Here is a 16,714-nt window from a genome sequence, read left to right as displayed (position 1 = left end):
TTCATAGGCCAGGGACTCACCAATGTGACACTTTCTTTTTTTTTCTGCTCAGGTTCACATTGGGCCGATTTGACATGGCACTGTCCGAATCAGTGCGATACCGACTTTGCGACACTGCACTGATTCCCAAAAGTAGTTCCTGTACTACTTTTGGTGACTTCGGGGGCGATTTGAATAGACATCTGCACATGAAGCCGCACAAATGTCTGTCAAATCGCCCCTGAAGTCGAACTGCATTACCGGGTTGAAATTGATTTCTAACTCGTATCAGTCGGAACCTGGGCTATAAGTGTATTTTTTGTTTTGTATTCACCGTCATTTAACATTCCATACACTTGTTACAAATACCATGATGTTGTTCATCTCATATTTTATTTAACAACAATATAAAGATGCATTTAAGTCATACAAAATAACAATATAAAAATGCATTATGCTCTTTCTGTTTTTTTTTTTTTTTGTTTTTCTTTTTGTTTTTTTTTGACAAAAATATCAAAATAAAATCTTTTGAATTATTCATTGCACCAAATAAGTAGAATATTTATTTTATACAATACAATGCACTTTAATTATACATATTAACAGGTTAAAGCCTTGTTGTGTGTATGTTTCTCAGAATTCTGTGCAGAAAGCGTACTCTGGTCTCACAAGCTACATCAGTGCCTTAGAACGCTTATGTCTGTTAGAGGTTTTCAGCTCAACCAGGGTGACTGCACCTGAGTTTTCGTATTTCTCTCTATATAGAAGATACATCTGTATATAGGCATATATAAATCAGATAGAGGGTAGAGTGATTTTCTTTAACACTGTTCCGGCACTGGACAATGAACATTTCAGTTAGTTTTCACATTACTTGAACTATGAAGAAATAGCACCATGGATTTCATTGTTAAGCTAATTGTTCTGGATTCATGTTACAGTAAGATTGTCAAGCATTTGTTACTATGATAAAGCACACCAAGTCCTTCAAAATCAGGGAGACACCTGCAATGTATGGCAAGGCTAAATTAAAAGTATTAATCTGCCACATTGTCGATGCTACAAAGGATCACTAGCAGCGGTGGAAAGACAAGTTTATGTTACATTTTGTAAAAAAAAAAGGGTAGAAAATACTGATAATGTTTGTTTACAGTGGTCACAGAAACGGCTTACATAAAGCAAAACATTGTATGAAGGTTATGGTCAGATACTTTGTTAAACTGCATTCAAATTTGTAAACCAATAAGCTGAGAAGGTTCCAGTGACAAACTCCTTCCTACTGTACGTGTGTCATGAGTCAGAATAGGTTATTTGACTTATGTGACACAGAAATGTCATCTACATACAAGCCTGTTCAATGCTGAGAGCAGAGCAGATTTGTGTAGTAGTATGTTTGTTCCACAAGTCTTAAAAACATTGAAAAAAGTGCACAAGAATGCCAAAAACAGGGGTGGACAGATTAAAGAAAAATGTGAGCGTCAACTAAATGATTAATTCCGATAGGGACAGTCTTTAAAAAAAAAAAATGGACAGAATGGCGAGGAGATAAAATCTCTAGCAAGTTTTTTGAAGTCTGTGTTCCTATTGGGAAAATTTCACCTAATTTCTTGTTGAGACAGGAAGTGATGGCAAATCTCCAGTGGGGTCGCAGACTGGAATAAAAAACTTTTTCCAAAAAATTGGGAGAGGTTATAACTTTTGTTGGGTTAATAACACTATCACTATTTTTCCTGTGCCAATGTCATCTGTTTCCCTAATATCACACGGAATGAAATTGAAGTGAAATGTCCTCAATGGAGCTCACAGACAGCAATTAAAAACCAAAATTAGAAAAAAATTGGGCTTTAAAAAAAAATAGGGAATATTTGTTTCTATTTACATTGCAAGTAGAACTCTCGCTTTCAGGTCAAACTGCTAAGACCTGGTTCACATATATGCAAATTGAATGCATTTTTAACCACATCTGATTTACATGTGAACCTGCAGCCTTTTCAATGGAGCCAGTTTACATATGTGCGGACCGACCACATCGTGTTTTTAAAAACAGTCCGGTACGATTTTGAGGATGGTTCAGGTGTTATTTACATTGTCATAAACTTTAAAAATTAGCACCTAAATTGCACCTGAGCAGCTGAACAAAGTCGCACCTGAGGGGTCTGAAATCCCGCTGTCAAAACCAGACCGTACATATGTGAACCCGGTCTAATGGGCTTCTTTCTCCTTCACTTTAACGATCAGATATCCCCGGTAGAATTCCCAGGGTCCTCCGCATTATAGAATAAGGCTTGCCATACAGTATACAATTTCCTTGTACAACTTTCCTTTAGATTTACCAAAACCATATACGTTGAGGTCAAACCTAAACACTTTCAGTTTGTATGCATTAGGTAGGCCCTTGCAGTACATAGTTGAAGGTAAAGCTAAATGAAATTGAATAAGAAAGAGAGTTCCCCTGCTAGAGCGTAACACCTTTGTTATACCATTTAGTGAAGGATGTGTAGAACAGTATACTGTGGAAGGATCTCTCCTTTCTAACCTCTTAGTTATAGAAGTGACCAGAGGGTAATTGAACCCGCATGTAGAATAATCATAAGGTGTTTATTTTTTTTAAATTGTAATCCGCCTCATTACTGCCTAAAACATATCTCCAGAATCTTGACTGTAAAGTCTGTATGTATTTTAGTACCCTTTTTCAGTCAAAAATGTTTATTCAAAAAATCTAATCATCAAAAGTACTGAACATTTTATTATTATGTCTGTATTCTGACCCAACCATTCATACATGCATTTGACTTTAAGCTATTGACTAGAGTGTATCATCGTAACCAGATAACTAGAAGATACGAAATACATGTCATAATTAATCATGTTGTACCTTAGCGCCATAAATATTTTTTGTTAAACGGTCTGTCCACACAAACCTGACATTGGTAGTTACTGAAGAGTTAACCCACCTAACATTTTATCATGTCTCTGGGACTCCAGTGTTATAATATTTGCCCTTGAACTTCCAGGCCTAAACACCTGTTGTTGGCCAATACCAGGGGTTCCAATCTCTCTTTTAGATGTTTCATGATTTTTTTTTTTTCATGTTGTGAATATATTAAAAAGAGTAGAAAGAATACACCCAAGGCTGGAACATCCAAGACTGCATGCTAGGTGGGAAAAAGGCCAGGAACCATGGCAGGAGATCTGTGCCAGAAGCCCCCAAGACTAGAGCAAGGGAGGCCAGCAAAGTAGTAGACTGACCCTTTAACTGAATCTTTAAATATATGTTCAAAAAGGCAGCATGAAATATAGAGCATTTAACTGATTTTTTTAAATATATATTTTTTTGGAAGAGTGTGGGTTTCATTTTTAATATCCAACCTTAACTCTTCATCTAAAAGAAGTTAATAAGTAAGAAATTATGTACAACAGTAGAAAAAAAAATAAGCTTTTGACTATTGTCTGTCCAAAGCAATTAAAAAGTTGGTTCAGTAAAATCAAAATACATATAAACATTGCAACATTTGCATACTATCAGGTGCATCAATGTAGATTACAGAACAAAGGGAACTTATTTACAAGGGTGGCAGTGCAAGTTTGGCAAAGCTTAATGGGGAAGATGGGGGCTGCAAAAGAGTAAAAAAGTATATATTTATAAACCTTGTAATTCAGTTTTTTTTCCCCCATGATTGGTCAGTTTTCTTCACAAAGGACATGTATCATGTCATTCGGTTATATCCCTTCTTAGAGGAATTTTAAAGCTAGTTATTTTTTGACCAAAAAGTTGACTTAGCAAATTGTTCTGTGATTCAGCTGTCCTGTAATTTGGTGGCTCAGTGGGTTTTGTATTTGCCCCCAACCTCCGTTTGTGAGGGGGGCCATTCATGGACAGAGGAGAGCTTTTAGGGGTATATGTGTGTAGACTTTTTGTAAGAAGAGCTCTTTTGCTTTTGTACTCTCCGTTGCTTGATGCAGCATTCACTTTCTTTTGGTTATGTGTATCTAACACCGTCTTTTTAAACTGACCAGTGACCCCTCCAGAGTTGAGCCTGTGGTAGGCCCTATTACTTGGAGCCTCATCTTTAGCATCGGAGAGGCTGTTAACCCAGTCTGTTTTCTTTGCAACAGTTGAAGACTCACTTTTTCCGGTTATCGCCAGCTTGATCTTTTTTTTCTTCATCTCTCCATCTAAATTCTCTTGTGACCCTGCATTGGTTTTAAGACCAGATATTTTTTGTTCTTTGCACTTCTTCAGGTGGACTTTTGGCGCTGCAGATGCTAACGTTTTGTCAGCTGTTTTAAAATCTGTGTTGTTTTTGGATAAGATCACAGTTGGGTCTTTTTTTGTTAACTTTTGCTGGCTGGATGTCATCTCTTTGAAAGTGCAATTGCTGCTGTCTTGAGAACATGCAGCCTTAAATTTTAGTGTGGAAGATTTTAATACATTATCACCATTAGATGCTAAAACATTGGTTTGAGTTGGCGATATGCTGTTGAGTTGGTTGACTGACTTATTCTTTTTGGTGAGCTTTTGACCTTTTGGTAAGGCATTTGTGTCTGTCACAGGTGACTTCTCTTTAGGGGTATTTGCCACAGTGGGCTGTACCACATCTTGTGACAGTGACTTTTGTATATGTTCTTTGGGTTCCTCTGTGACTTCAGGTAGTAAGCTTTTCAGCTCTTTCGAAGTGTCCCCAGGCGATGGCATTACTTTGTTAAATGTAAACGGTTCAGCTGCTTCCTGCAACACCAAATTAGAAGTATCATCCACTTTAACTTGCAGTATTTGAATATCTGTTTGTTCTTCCTTTTCTACAACTCCTTTTTGTTTTACTTGCTTTTTGGTCTCTGGCTCAGTTACTTTGGAGTTTTTATCATTGTTTATTGGAAAGATTACATTTTTTGCTGTACAGATTGAAGATGAAAAAACGACATCATCATTTAGCATCTGTCCGGCTATTTTGTCATCTCTTTTCTCAGAAAAATTCAGCTCACAGGGTACAGGAGACAAATGGCATAACTCGGCATTAAATGTGATTGGTTCTTCTTTCCCTTCAGCAAGGAGCTCAGGAGCTTCCAGTATCATCTCTTCTATCTTCATAGAATTTTCATTTACAGGGCTTTCCTCTGACTCTTTGTCAAAGAACACACCAGGTGATAGCATTGGGTACTGAGGGGGCTCACTGTCATCTGGCACATCAGTAGAAATATCAGAATAATTTGACAACTTTGGCTTTTTAGATGGTGTCATACATTCATATTCTGGGGAATCTATCACTTTTTCTTTCACCTCTTTTCCAGATGTGGTTGGCCTTGTTACCCCCCTAAATTTGAATGTCAAGCTTCCACCAATCAGGTGCTTTTCCATATGTCTATCGTATTGTTCTTTCTTAGAAAACGTGTAGTTGCATGTGCTACAAATAAAAGATTTCTTGATCACATGCATAACATCTGCACAGAGTTCACATGCATAGAGGGTGGTGTGCTTTATTTCAGATTTCTCTGTCAGTTGGTGCTCATTAGTAAGATGACTTCTTAGGTCCTGCACTTCTTGGTAAAATTTAGGACATCGATGACACAGGAAGATCTTTTGCAAACTGTGAACAACAAGGTGTCTTTGCAATTTAAATGGTTTGGGGAACTGTTTTCCACAGTGATGACAATCCCTAGATGGGTCTTTGCAGTGTGGATGCATACTTGCATTTTTGTGTATTGTATCGCTCTTGTGAGAGCTCTCCAGTGGGGGGTTGATGGGCAGCTTTGGAGCTGGTGGTACCACTTGAACACTGCTTTCTGATTCTTTCTCAATAACTACCTCATCTTCTTCCTTGTGCTCTTTTGGTTCTTGCCTTTTAGCCACTGGGCTTTTTTCCTCAATCTCTGTGTTTTTTGATGACTTAGTGGGAGTTCTATATATAAAGGTGCTCAAAAATGTTCTTACCATGCTCTCTTCTCCAAAACACCCCGGAATCCCCATGACTGATTTTTGAGCTTGGCCTTTCCTTGCAAACTGAGTGGCATGTTCCCTCAGATGCTCATTGTACATCCATACGTCAGAGATTTCTTTCAGGCACATTCCACAGATCCAGAGACCTGCCTTGTTTTTTGCATGCTTTTCTTTTAAATGATCCCTTAGTTGTTCTCGAGAACTGAACTTGCGCTGGACACACATGTAACAGGTGGGAGGAGGAGAAGGATTATGAGTTAGCTTATGAAAATCTAGCTCCCCCAAAGTCAAGAACCACTGAAAACAGACTTTACACTTGTACTGCTTGTCCTTGCTTTTAATTTTCACATTGTTGCGATTTTTCAACTGCCTCTTTTCATCGGTTTTACTTTTTGCATGTTTTTTACGTCTTTCTGATTTTTGCGTAACATCTGTTGCATCTGAATCGCACTGGTCAGAGTCATCGCCACATGCACTAAAAAAAGACAGTTCTCTCATGTCAAACTTTGCACTTAGCATCTTCATATCTATTGTGGGAAATTCTGGAAGTCCTGATTCATCATTTATTTTACAGTCAACGTTTTCCTCCACTTCAGATTCTCTCATTTCTGAGCCAATCTCTGCAGAAAAATCAATGGATTCTTCTGGTGACTTGAAGATGTTTGCATGCATTGAGATGTCTGAATCTTGTTCCAGTGGAAGTCTTTCAGCGAGAGATTGTTCATTCATGTTTTCTGGTTTACTCTGATGCACAAAAGACAGAATTTTATCATCTACATCCACACCTTCTTCTAGGAGATAGGGCTGGTTGTATTGTGAAAGATGCTCTGTTTGGGCAGAAGAATTTATTCCCAAAGATGAATCCCCAGAAATGGATCTATAATCGCACGAGTAGTGGATCTGTGAGGATTGGCAGTGCTCACCCTTTTCTTCTTGTCGGAAATCTGTTTCAAAGGGTGGTGTTTGTCTTTTGCTTCTCTTTCCATATACACGTGTACACTTTCTTCTAATGAAGTGATCATCTCTGGGAAAGAGTTGGGAAAACGTGTTATCGTCGTCAAACAAGCTGTGGAGATCTGTCACTGTTTCCTTAGGTAAATTGGAACCTTGGACATCATTTTTAACATTGGAATGCTCTAGAGTGTTTACCTGCTCCTCTGCACTACTTATCAAATTCTGGCCATTTGTCAGCAAGTTATTTATGGGTTGACTTTCACAGCCATTTGTAATGTGTTCAACGTGTCCCTTAATATTATCTGTCCATGTTTGTTCTTGAATTAAAGCTTCTCTGTTCATTTCCATATCTAGCACATCACTTACTAGCTTCTCATCATCATCATCTGTGCTGATAGTGCACATTTTTAACTTGACTTCTTTCAAATCATTTTGCTTCCTTGGCATATTTTTATCTGAAGGCTCTTGCCATTCTGTCTTGTCTTCGGTTGAGTTGAAGCTGTTTGAGTGCCCAATTGCCTTTAGAATATTTGTTTTCAGGATGTTTAAAACATCATCAGGTGGAACTTGTGAATCTGCACACATTTTATTTTGAGCCTTCACTTTTCTTTTTTTGACTTTGACATTCATTTTCTTTTTGCAGGTGATATCTATACAAGATGTATTCTCAGGTAGTCCATTATTACTTTTCTCTGCTTTGGTTTTTGACGATTCTTCAACTGGCTGAAAAGAGTTGCTTTGGTTTAGGAATTCTGTGATTCTTTGCTGAGGTGTGGTGTCAGTTTGCAGGTTTTGTTTAGTTTCACTATTGCACTTCCTCTTCCCCATTTTATTTAACACTCCAAGAGTTTTATCACCCGTGGAATCTTTGGATGACATCAGTGAGTTATTATGTTTAACAGCTTTGTGTCTCGTCAGACCTGGTTTAGAGCGGAAGGATACAAAGCATATATCACATGTTAGTGATATTCCAGATAGTTTCTTTTCTTTGATTGGGCTACTCTTTGTTGTAATTCCAATGCTCTGCAAAATTTCTTTGCTCTTGTCACCTTCCAAGATTCGGAGTACACCATCTATGATCGAATGCATATCATTGGTCTTTTTTTCAGACTCACTATTAGATATACAGTTCTGTGCTTCTGATACATTGTTTTTTTCTGGAAGCAAACTTCCAGCTGTATTTTCTGGTGCTTGATGACAGTTGAAATTGACATACTCTGGAGAAGTTATGTTCATTAGATCGCACACCATAACTGTTGAGCTCTTGTCTTCACTTTGGTATGCATGATCAATGACAGGAATGTCTTGTGATTTATTCCAGTCATTCTTAGGGGGCGCTTCCTTGTGATTGCACAACAACGGTTCTACAGAGTTTTCCATGCTTTCAGAAAAAAATTCAGTATGTAGTGTTGGAAAATTTTGATGGTTTTCTGCAGCATAAATTGGAGGATATGTATCATCTGATGCCATTGACTGACACCCCAGAATTATATCTGCAACAGATTGTACTTGCTGATGTTTAAAGTGTGGGCAGACCAATTCAGAGCAAAAACATGGACTTAAACCATCTTCAACAACTGGTGTCACAGTGATAGAGTCTCTTGCTGTCAACTGTTTTTGGCTAGCCTCTGTAGATGATGTCACAATTCCCTCTTCGTTGAGAAATAATTGCATACCCGTAGTTCCCACTGAGCTTTTTTCAGGTAATTGTTCTGATGGACTCATGGCTACACTGGGGAATGCTTGATCAGTGCTACATGAGGGTTCTTTTTCATTTGGGTTTAACTCCTTTTGTGAGGTGTACAGGTGTTTTTGCTGTTCTATTGTATCTTTAATTGATTCGACTGTGAGCAAGTCAAAATTTAACAATGATTGCTCTGAAGTTAGTCCAAGACCATGAAGTTGAGCTCCGTATTCATCACTGCTGTTTGGCTGGACATCACTGATATTAGGCTGCAAGGTGAAATGAGGAGACTTGTCAGCAAGGTCCGAGACATGACAGTTACCGTTACTCAGTGTTGAGCTGTGTTCTTGGGTTTTGTTGTTATCTACCAAAAACATTTCTGTTTCTTCAAGCATATTTATGTCTTGCATATGGTTGTTTGGACATACAAAACCAGAGATCTCTCCATTCAATTCCTGGTTGCTGTCATCTTTGGACAGTTGCACTACGTCAATATTTAAAGGAGCTGATGCCAGACATCTAACATCAGCTCTGTCACATGGAATTTCTTGAACACTAAGCCCCTTTGATGTAATTATTGAATCAGATGTATATTTTTCTTTATCAGATGTGTGATTGGACCTGTCTGCCATTTTGGTTTTCATAACAAATGAAGATAGTCTATGACCGGGTTCTTCAATAATCTTCACTTGTCGTTGTCGCAAGTTTCCAGCATCTCTGCTGTCAGGTAGAAGATTATCATTATGGTTTCTCACACCCTCTACACCAATGTTAATTACATCTAGGCTGGGGCATTCATTATCTAAATGATTTATCTGTTCATCCTCACAGGGCACTTTGTTGATTTTGGGTTCTGCAAGCATACCAGAAATTGTGTCTTTGTGACCAAGCATGTTGACCTCATCATTCTGTGAGGTTTGTATGCCTGATTCTGATAACTGTGTTGCTTCTTTTATCTCTGTCGTTTCTTGATTATTCTCTGATTCTGCTGTAAAAGGTTCTGCACTTTCTAGAATATATGAAGCATCTGTTTCAGCATCTGACTTGTTCTCTGCAGTAATTGAAGCTGCCAGTATCACTGGAAAACATGGCATAAGCATCTCTTCCTCGTTGTTTTTGGCTGTTCTCGCCACAAAAAGTTGGAGCTGCTGCAACGGGTTCTCTGTGGCTTCCTGAGTTGCTGTAGACTTTTCGGGAATTGTGCTCTCCTCTTTCACTAAGACTGGCATATCAAGGAGTACAGACTGTTTATTGTCCTTGTATCCATGTTTGTCTGATGTTTCCTTGTCATCTAGGATTACATTGTCATTGCTATGTGCTGTGTTATTTGCAGTCCATGGAATTGATAACTTTATTAGTGGATCACACAGATTCGGTTCAGATGTGCTATCATTGTGATCTGGCATTACAGTCATATTTAAATGAGGAGCACTGTCATCTTTCAGATCAAATTCAGACTTAGTGTCAGAAATACTTTGAAAGTGCTCCAGCTCAGGTGGATCATCAAACTGTTCGTCCAGTTTCTGCAGTTTATTTATTAGATTTTCATTGTCATTCTGTTGGCTTTCATTTTCTGGAGTATCATTTTCTTGGGATTTGGAAAGCAGCGTTTCCGTTGTGACCATTGTATCATGCAGAAGTTCATGGTCAGAAAAAGTCTGGCATTTCATTTGGTTGGAGAGGCTGGGCAGGTAAACCCCTGAGATCACTGAAGGGGAGCCATGGTTAATAGACCTTAATTCTTCTGTTAGACAAACATCACTAGCTGTTGATTGGAACTGGTTGCTGTTTTCTGGAGAACCAAAGGAAGCCAGTGATCTGGTTTGTTCGTGACATTCAATGTTAGAACTAAAAGTATCAAATGAAACTGAACAATCCCAGGGACTTTTAAGATTTTCAGGTGTGTTGTCTTTTGGAAGTGGTTGAGAGTCAAGAATGTTACAGTCTATTTTGGAAGGAGGCACTAGACTGTTCACATTACTTAGATTGTTATGATCCTCATTCAGATAAGAATTATTTCTGCTATTCTCAATTTGATTTACCTCCATGTCTGGAAATGAAAGAGAGGAGTCTGTGAGCTCAGAAGAAATATGATGTTCGGCCAGTAATTGAGAAGGTACCTCTTTGTGAGTTTTGTTTGTCTGAAGCTGATTTTCAAGTTCTGTAACCAGCCTTTTAATTTCCAACTCATCCTCTGACTGAACAGTGTTTATATATGATGCACTGTAATCAGTAATATTCCTTGACAGATCTTCAGAAATTTGTTGAGATGGCACAGGCACTTGCTCTGGACCTTGATTGTCAGTGTCTTGAAATTGAGTAATGTTAGCTGATAATACTGGAGCACCATCCTCAATGAGGTCCCAACTTTTCTCTGGCAAGTACTGTGTGAATGGATGTTCAAAAGGGGTTGATTTACTAGGTTGGTTGAATTCCAGGTAATTGTCCTTTGGTGGCGTTATGTTATTATACATGGTGGACTCAAAATCGGATATTGGCAGCTCAGCAAATATAGATGAAGCATCAAATGAAAAACTTGAGGAAACTTTATCAGGAGGATAAGTGGGCATATCTGGGCATTTTTGCTCAAAAGAGTTGATATTGTTGCCATTGCTTTGATTTGCATATATCTGTTCAACATTGATGGCAGCAGGCATTTGTGTTTTAGCAAATATATTATTAGTGTATAAACCAGGCAAGTCCTCATGTTTATCTCCTGGAAACTGTTCACATTCAGTTTCAAACTCTTTTTGGTTTTGTTGAGGTAAAATATTTACTGTTGAATCTCCACTGAAACAAGAAATGGGTAAAGCAAAGTCTTTATGACCATAGCAAAGTTCTTCACTTACATTTTTTACATTATTGTCTGAGCAGGTTTGATTACTTTCAGTGTTAAGCATTTCGGGAATGGAAGATGAAGAGTTAAGTTGCTTCTTCCGGTAGTCAGTATTGTCTGAATTAAAAGTAGACAATTCTTGAGGCACATTATTTATGGCTAATATCAAGTTGGATGTATAATTATTTTGTGATAAGGTGCTAGCTGCCATTGTGTCTTTGTAAGTGCTTAGTTTTGTCTGTCTGCTTTCTTCAAAATTGAGTGCTTCTGTTATTTTGCTGGTGTTATCCACTGTTGGATCTGTGCTTTGCTGTAATGTGTCCTTTTCTTGGTAATGTGTCTCGATATTCATTGTTGATGAAAAGACCTTTGAACTTGCAAGTAGGAATTTAGCAGATCCAAACCTTTTGGTCCCTTTGGAAAAGTCTGTTGAGTGAAGTTGGCTATCTGATATATTTTCTCTGTATAGGGGCTTGATAAGGTTTCTTTCCAGGTTGGTGTTCTGACCTCTAGCGTTGAAGGTTTTACACCTCAGTGCGGTTTCTTGTTCATTTTCGGAGTCTGTCCTCTCCGTACTTTTAGGACTAGAGCCAGCTTCACTTGACATACTTGTGCTTTGATCACTGCTATTGGATGACTGGCTGCTTCTTCTTCGGATCCTGGTTAAGTTGTCTTTATTTGTACACCTCAGGTCTTTACTTTGGAGTTGGAATCTCGTTGCCTCTCCCATGCGCCAAATGGGCTCTTTTAATTTTTGTCTTCCACCTCTCCCTTGGAGATCCCGGTTTAAGCTATACTTCAGTCTACCATTTGGTTGCATTTTACTAGGTAGTAAATTAGCAGCAGCATCCTCATCGGAATCTGAAATGTAGTCGTATTCACCAAAGGGATGGTTTTTGGTTGGTGGAAAAAGTCTTTCTGTCACCAGTGAAAATTGCACATTTTTGTTACTCTTCACATGCAACTTGTGAAGTTTGTTTTTCTGTTGCACGATTTTGTGTATGAGCTCTTTACTCCAAGTCCCGTTGTGAGGCTTCTTTTTTTTTACATCCTTTAAAGTTGTCTTGCGTGACTTTGGGATGTCCATAGTGGATAAATCTTTTGGGTCATTTTTTCCTTGCTTAAATTCGAAGGGTTTTATAACTTTATCTTCTGTACCTTTAAAATTATTTTTATTAAAGTTAATTTTCTTTTTTTCCTGTGATGTGAAAAAAGTTTTAATGTCCCCTCTTGTCTGCTGATCACTGTCCTCAGACCTTATATCTGTAACGTGTTTACTATTTGTTTCATTTTCCACAAAATATGGGTGAGCAGTTCCTACCTCTGCAGATTTTGAAACATTTCTTAATTTTATTGAGGTTCCATGGTTGTAGGAGGCCTCTTTTTCAAAATTTTCAGAATTTTCTTCATAGGCATATGGGACTTGGTTATGGCGAGTATGCTTTTCCTCTGTATCTTCATTTTTTCTGGTGTCCTTAGAATCTTTATCCTTGTGAGGCTGGCTACATGCAGTAGCTTTAGATGAGGCTAGGTCATCATCCACAAAAACATCAATAAAAGTGCTGTCTATTTCAGGGTTGTCCACTTGAAATTCAAGGCCGTTCAGTGCTTCTATGATTAGACTATCAAGCTTTGCGTCATCCATTTCCAATGTCTCACAAGCAGTCATAGGCAGTAAATGTGCTGCTCCATTGTGGAAACTACTGCTTTTTAGAGGGTCTTCTTTGGGTTCCCCTTTTGCATCGCAGTCAAGGAGATAATCTTTGTGAAAACTTGATAACTGGGAATGAAATTCTATTTGTTCTTTGTGATGGGACAAGCCTGGTATTGTTTGAGAAACAGCAGATTTTCTTATGTCTCCACCATGCAGAGTGTCTTTCATCTCATTTTGGAGCGTTGAATTTAAATTACAATACTGCCGGTGCTCCAGAAAGGATGACAGATTTCCAAAATTTTGATCACACTGTTTGCAGGTTAGAAGAACATCAAGCTGATCCAAGTTTGCACTGCTAAGAGAGCTGGCAAGGAAGTGGTGGGAGGAGTAGGGAGGTGGGGGTTCACTTTCAAAGCTCTCAAGGCATCCTTTACTTGGTTCACTGGCTAATTTTTGGTATTGGTTCTCTTGTAGGTTTTTAAAAGTTTGTTCATCTTTTAAAGAATCCAATAAGAAGGGGAAATTTTTTGTAAGTTCCACTTTGTGATACAGAAAGGAGCCAGAGTTAAGTGGATCATTTGGATGAAAAGATTTATCTGTTTGATGACACGGCTGATGAAAGTATGGAGACGATGTCAGAGTGGGTGGCACTTGGCTCTCCTCTGAGCTTGGATTCACAGGACTATTGGACATAGGTGAAAGAGAAGAGCATGTGCTTCCAGTCACAGGGTTAGTGACTGGGGAAGGAAGTGGAGATTCACAGGGAGATTCAGCTACAAAAGTCTTACCCGACAGTGGTACTGACTGGTTGGAATTATTCCGTGATTGTGGAATTGGTTGGCTCATGCCATACAAAATGCTGTTAGTTCTTGAATCACTTATTTGAGAGTTTGTATCCTTCACACTGTCAAACAACATATCATTGGATGAGCTGTAGCTTTGCCTGTTCATTTCAGACCTTTGAGTGGAACTCCCATCTACCACAATGTGTTTTTTTGCATGATAACCTGGTAAAATCTTTGGCATCATAGTGCTGTTTTGCCAGTCTGAATTACCAAGATTGTATGGGAGTTTTGGGTTCCCGTTGTGCCTGGATAGCTCAATGTGATTTTGGTTTGCTGTGGGTGAAGTAAGGTGAACTTGCTGCCAAGGCATCCTTGGATTTTTCAGTGCCTGTCTAGGGTCAGTTGGCTGGCATTGATAGGGCATTGGGTTTCCAGAAGCATTTGGGTAAGATAAAGAGTTTTGGTCCAGAGGTGGGAAACTGTTGCTACCTGTATCCCAAGTCTGAGGTATTCTGGAAAGGTTTTTATCAAAAGGCACAGATCCTGTGTTTACATTGTTATAGGGCTTATTGGGGAAGTGCACTTTGTTCAAAGAAGTCTGTGGTATATTCCTTCGTAGCGTATTGCCTGGAGTTAGGAGTCTTTGACTGTGTACAAAGTCTTTAGTTGGCTGTTGCCTTTTACTGATTAATGCTGGCACATTGTTATTATGTAAACTAAATTCACTAGAATTAAAAACGGTTTGTTTTTCTTGAAAAGTGCTTTGGGTTTGTTCTATAGCACCAGAGGCAGTTATAGCACCAGATGAAGAAATAGCACCATTGTGTTCAGCCGAGTGTTCGTTCCTTCCTGTGTAGCATGGGGGTGTGGGCGGATGCTGAACCCCCTGCTGTTTATGGAGGAATGGAGATTGTTGGGAAGGTAAACCATAAGTACGGCTGTCCGGCAAAACAGTATTATAGGATCCATTGCCCTGTAGATCCTCTGGTCCTTCTCTTGAGGAGGATTGGAAGGAGAAAGAATTGTGTGCTACCTGGGAGGCAGCCAGAGAGACATCAACAAAGTCTTGGCTGTTCCCATTATTGCAAAATGTATTCCCATTTGGCTCCTGTAATGGCTGAAATGGATACTGAAATGGGAGCGGTCCAAAGCCATGTGAATCAGATTTGTTGCTCTCTGGATAAGGACATAGCTTTTGGTTTGGAATGGGATACCCGCTGGTCCCAGAATAGAGTTTTTCAGTGGGATGCCACTTGTTTTCATTTGGTTGAAACTCTAAGTAATGCAATTGTCCATTGGAGCTGGATTGGTCGTGAAGATTGCCCTGCTGAAGCTTTAGGCTGTGGTGAGTTCTGTTAGCTGGAGCAGTTTGTGAGGTATAGTTTGTGGAGGTCAGATTAGGACTTGGCTCTGGAAGAGAACGACTGAAGTTTAGGTCCTCTTGATGGAGTTCTGCCTCCCTCTCTGGAAGACTTGGAACATGAAAACGATAACTTCCAGAGATTGGTCCATTACTTACTTCTAATTTTTTTGGTGGTGTCACCTTCTGCTGAGGGTAAGCAATCCCAATGGTAGGGTTGGACCTTGCACTATTAAGGCTGAGTCTGTAGAGCTGGTGTTGGCTACGGTCTCCCTTTCCTGACCTTTTATTTTTGTCTTTTCCTCTGCTCTTTCCTGTTGGAGACAGTGGGCTACTTTTGCCATTAGTCCATGTAGTATCACTAGAATACTTTGGCCTGTTTTGAAGAGATTTAAAGTCTATTTTACCTGCTTGTTGAGGCCTTATTACAGCCTCCCGCTGGCTACAGGTATCTCTTTCCCTACCATTCAATTGAGATGCTTTGTCAGCAATTAAGGCACTCTCTGAATTGTCTGACACCCTTCTTGGGTCACTCCCAGCATCCTTCTTGTTGAACTGTTCAAGGGTAGTGTCATTTTCCTTGGAGCTGGGTGTTTTAGCATTGATGGCATACATATGCTTTGTCTCTCCCGTCATGGTACCACTCAGATGAGGTGGGAGGCACTTGGCACACCGGCCACTTTTGTTTTGCTCATGTTCTTCACATAATGATTTTTCCTAGTCATTCCATGTGAAATCTGGCAGGAGATCAAAAAAGAAGTCTGATCAATGGCATATTCATTCTTGATAGTCAGACTCCAGTGCTGAGATCATCACTTTCAGGATTTCCAGGGTCAGACTGAAATTAAAGAGAAAGAAAAAGGAGTCAGCCAAAATAGTCACATGAATTTTACTAAAGCTTAAGTACATTTATAAATAAGAGGTCTGCTGCTGAGAAATTAAGTGAAAGAAAATGGCAATATTATGGGCCCCACTGCAACTGCATGCAATAAATGCAGTTGCAGCATGGTGCTATCTGCCTAATTGAGTCACGTTCAGCTGCCATGCAGAGGATGTGGGGGAGGCAATTTTGCTGCAGTCATTAAGCAGAGCATCCCCGTCCAGTTATCAACTTAAAGGGTTGGGTGACGGTAAAAACAAGGCTCAACTGCCTCCTTTTTACTACCCCTTAACCACAACTGTAAACCAGCCCTCATAATTCTTTTTATGATTAACTAAAGTGAACCTTTAAGAATCAAGCTGCCACTACAAACTTGAGTATAAAGGTGTGTGTTTTGGAACTAACTTGTTGATTAGCCAACGATCACAACAAGAACAAGCATGCAGCCAGTGAATGTCTTTGTGCATGCTTGTTCCAGATCAGTAACACACTTAGAGAAGGGTGATACTAATGATCCTAGAATGATAATTCCAATACTTTTTAAACAGGTTCCCTTTAAATATACATATTGATGTGACATGTTTACTTCACATAATTTTTACCCAAATCAAGATTCTTCTTGAATCTAAAGGTATGCATACACATAG

General features: G+C 39.1%; 1 protein-coding gene across 3 annotated transcripts in view; it reads right to left on the bottom strand.

Moving 5' to 3' along the window:
- Positions 1-369: 369 nt before the first annotated feature.
- ZNF469 (zinc finger protein 469) overlaps positions 370-16,714 on the bottom strand; it is a 609,231-nt gene continuing 592,886 nt past the window's right edge. For all 3 annotated transcript variants that reach the window (XM_077453365.1, XM_077453366.1, XM_077453367.1), the window contains one exon: positions 370-16,025. In XM_077453365.1, coding sequence (XP_077309491.1) covers positions 3,692-15,823 — 12,132 coding nt within the window. In that variant the 5' untranslated portion in view covers positions 15,824-16,025 and the 3' untranslated portion in view covers positions 370-3,691. The remainder of the gene's footprint in view (positions 16,026-16,714) is intronic.

The sequence above is a fragment of the Lithobates pipiens genome, unplaced genomic scaffold (assembly GCF_037356315.1).
Source record: "Lithobates pipiens isolate NorthernLeopardFrog02 unplaced genomic scaffold, aLitPip1_a1.2 Scaffold_10, whole genome shotgun sequence".
NCBI lineage: Eukaryota > Metazoa > Chordata > Amphibia > Anura > Ranidae > Lithobates > Lithobates pipiens.
The sequence above is the reverse complement of the archived record's forward strand: the minus strand, read 5'-3'. Positions and strand labels throughout refer to the sequence as shown.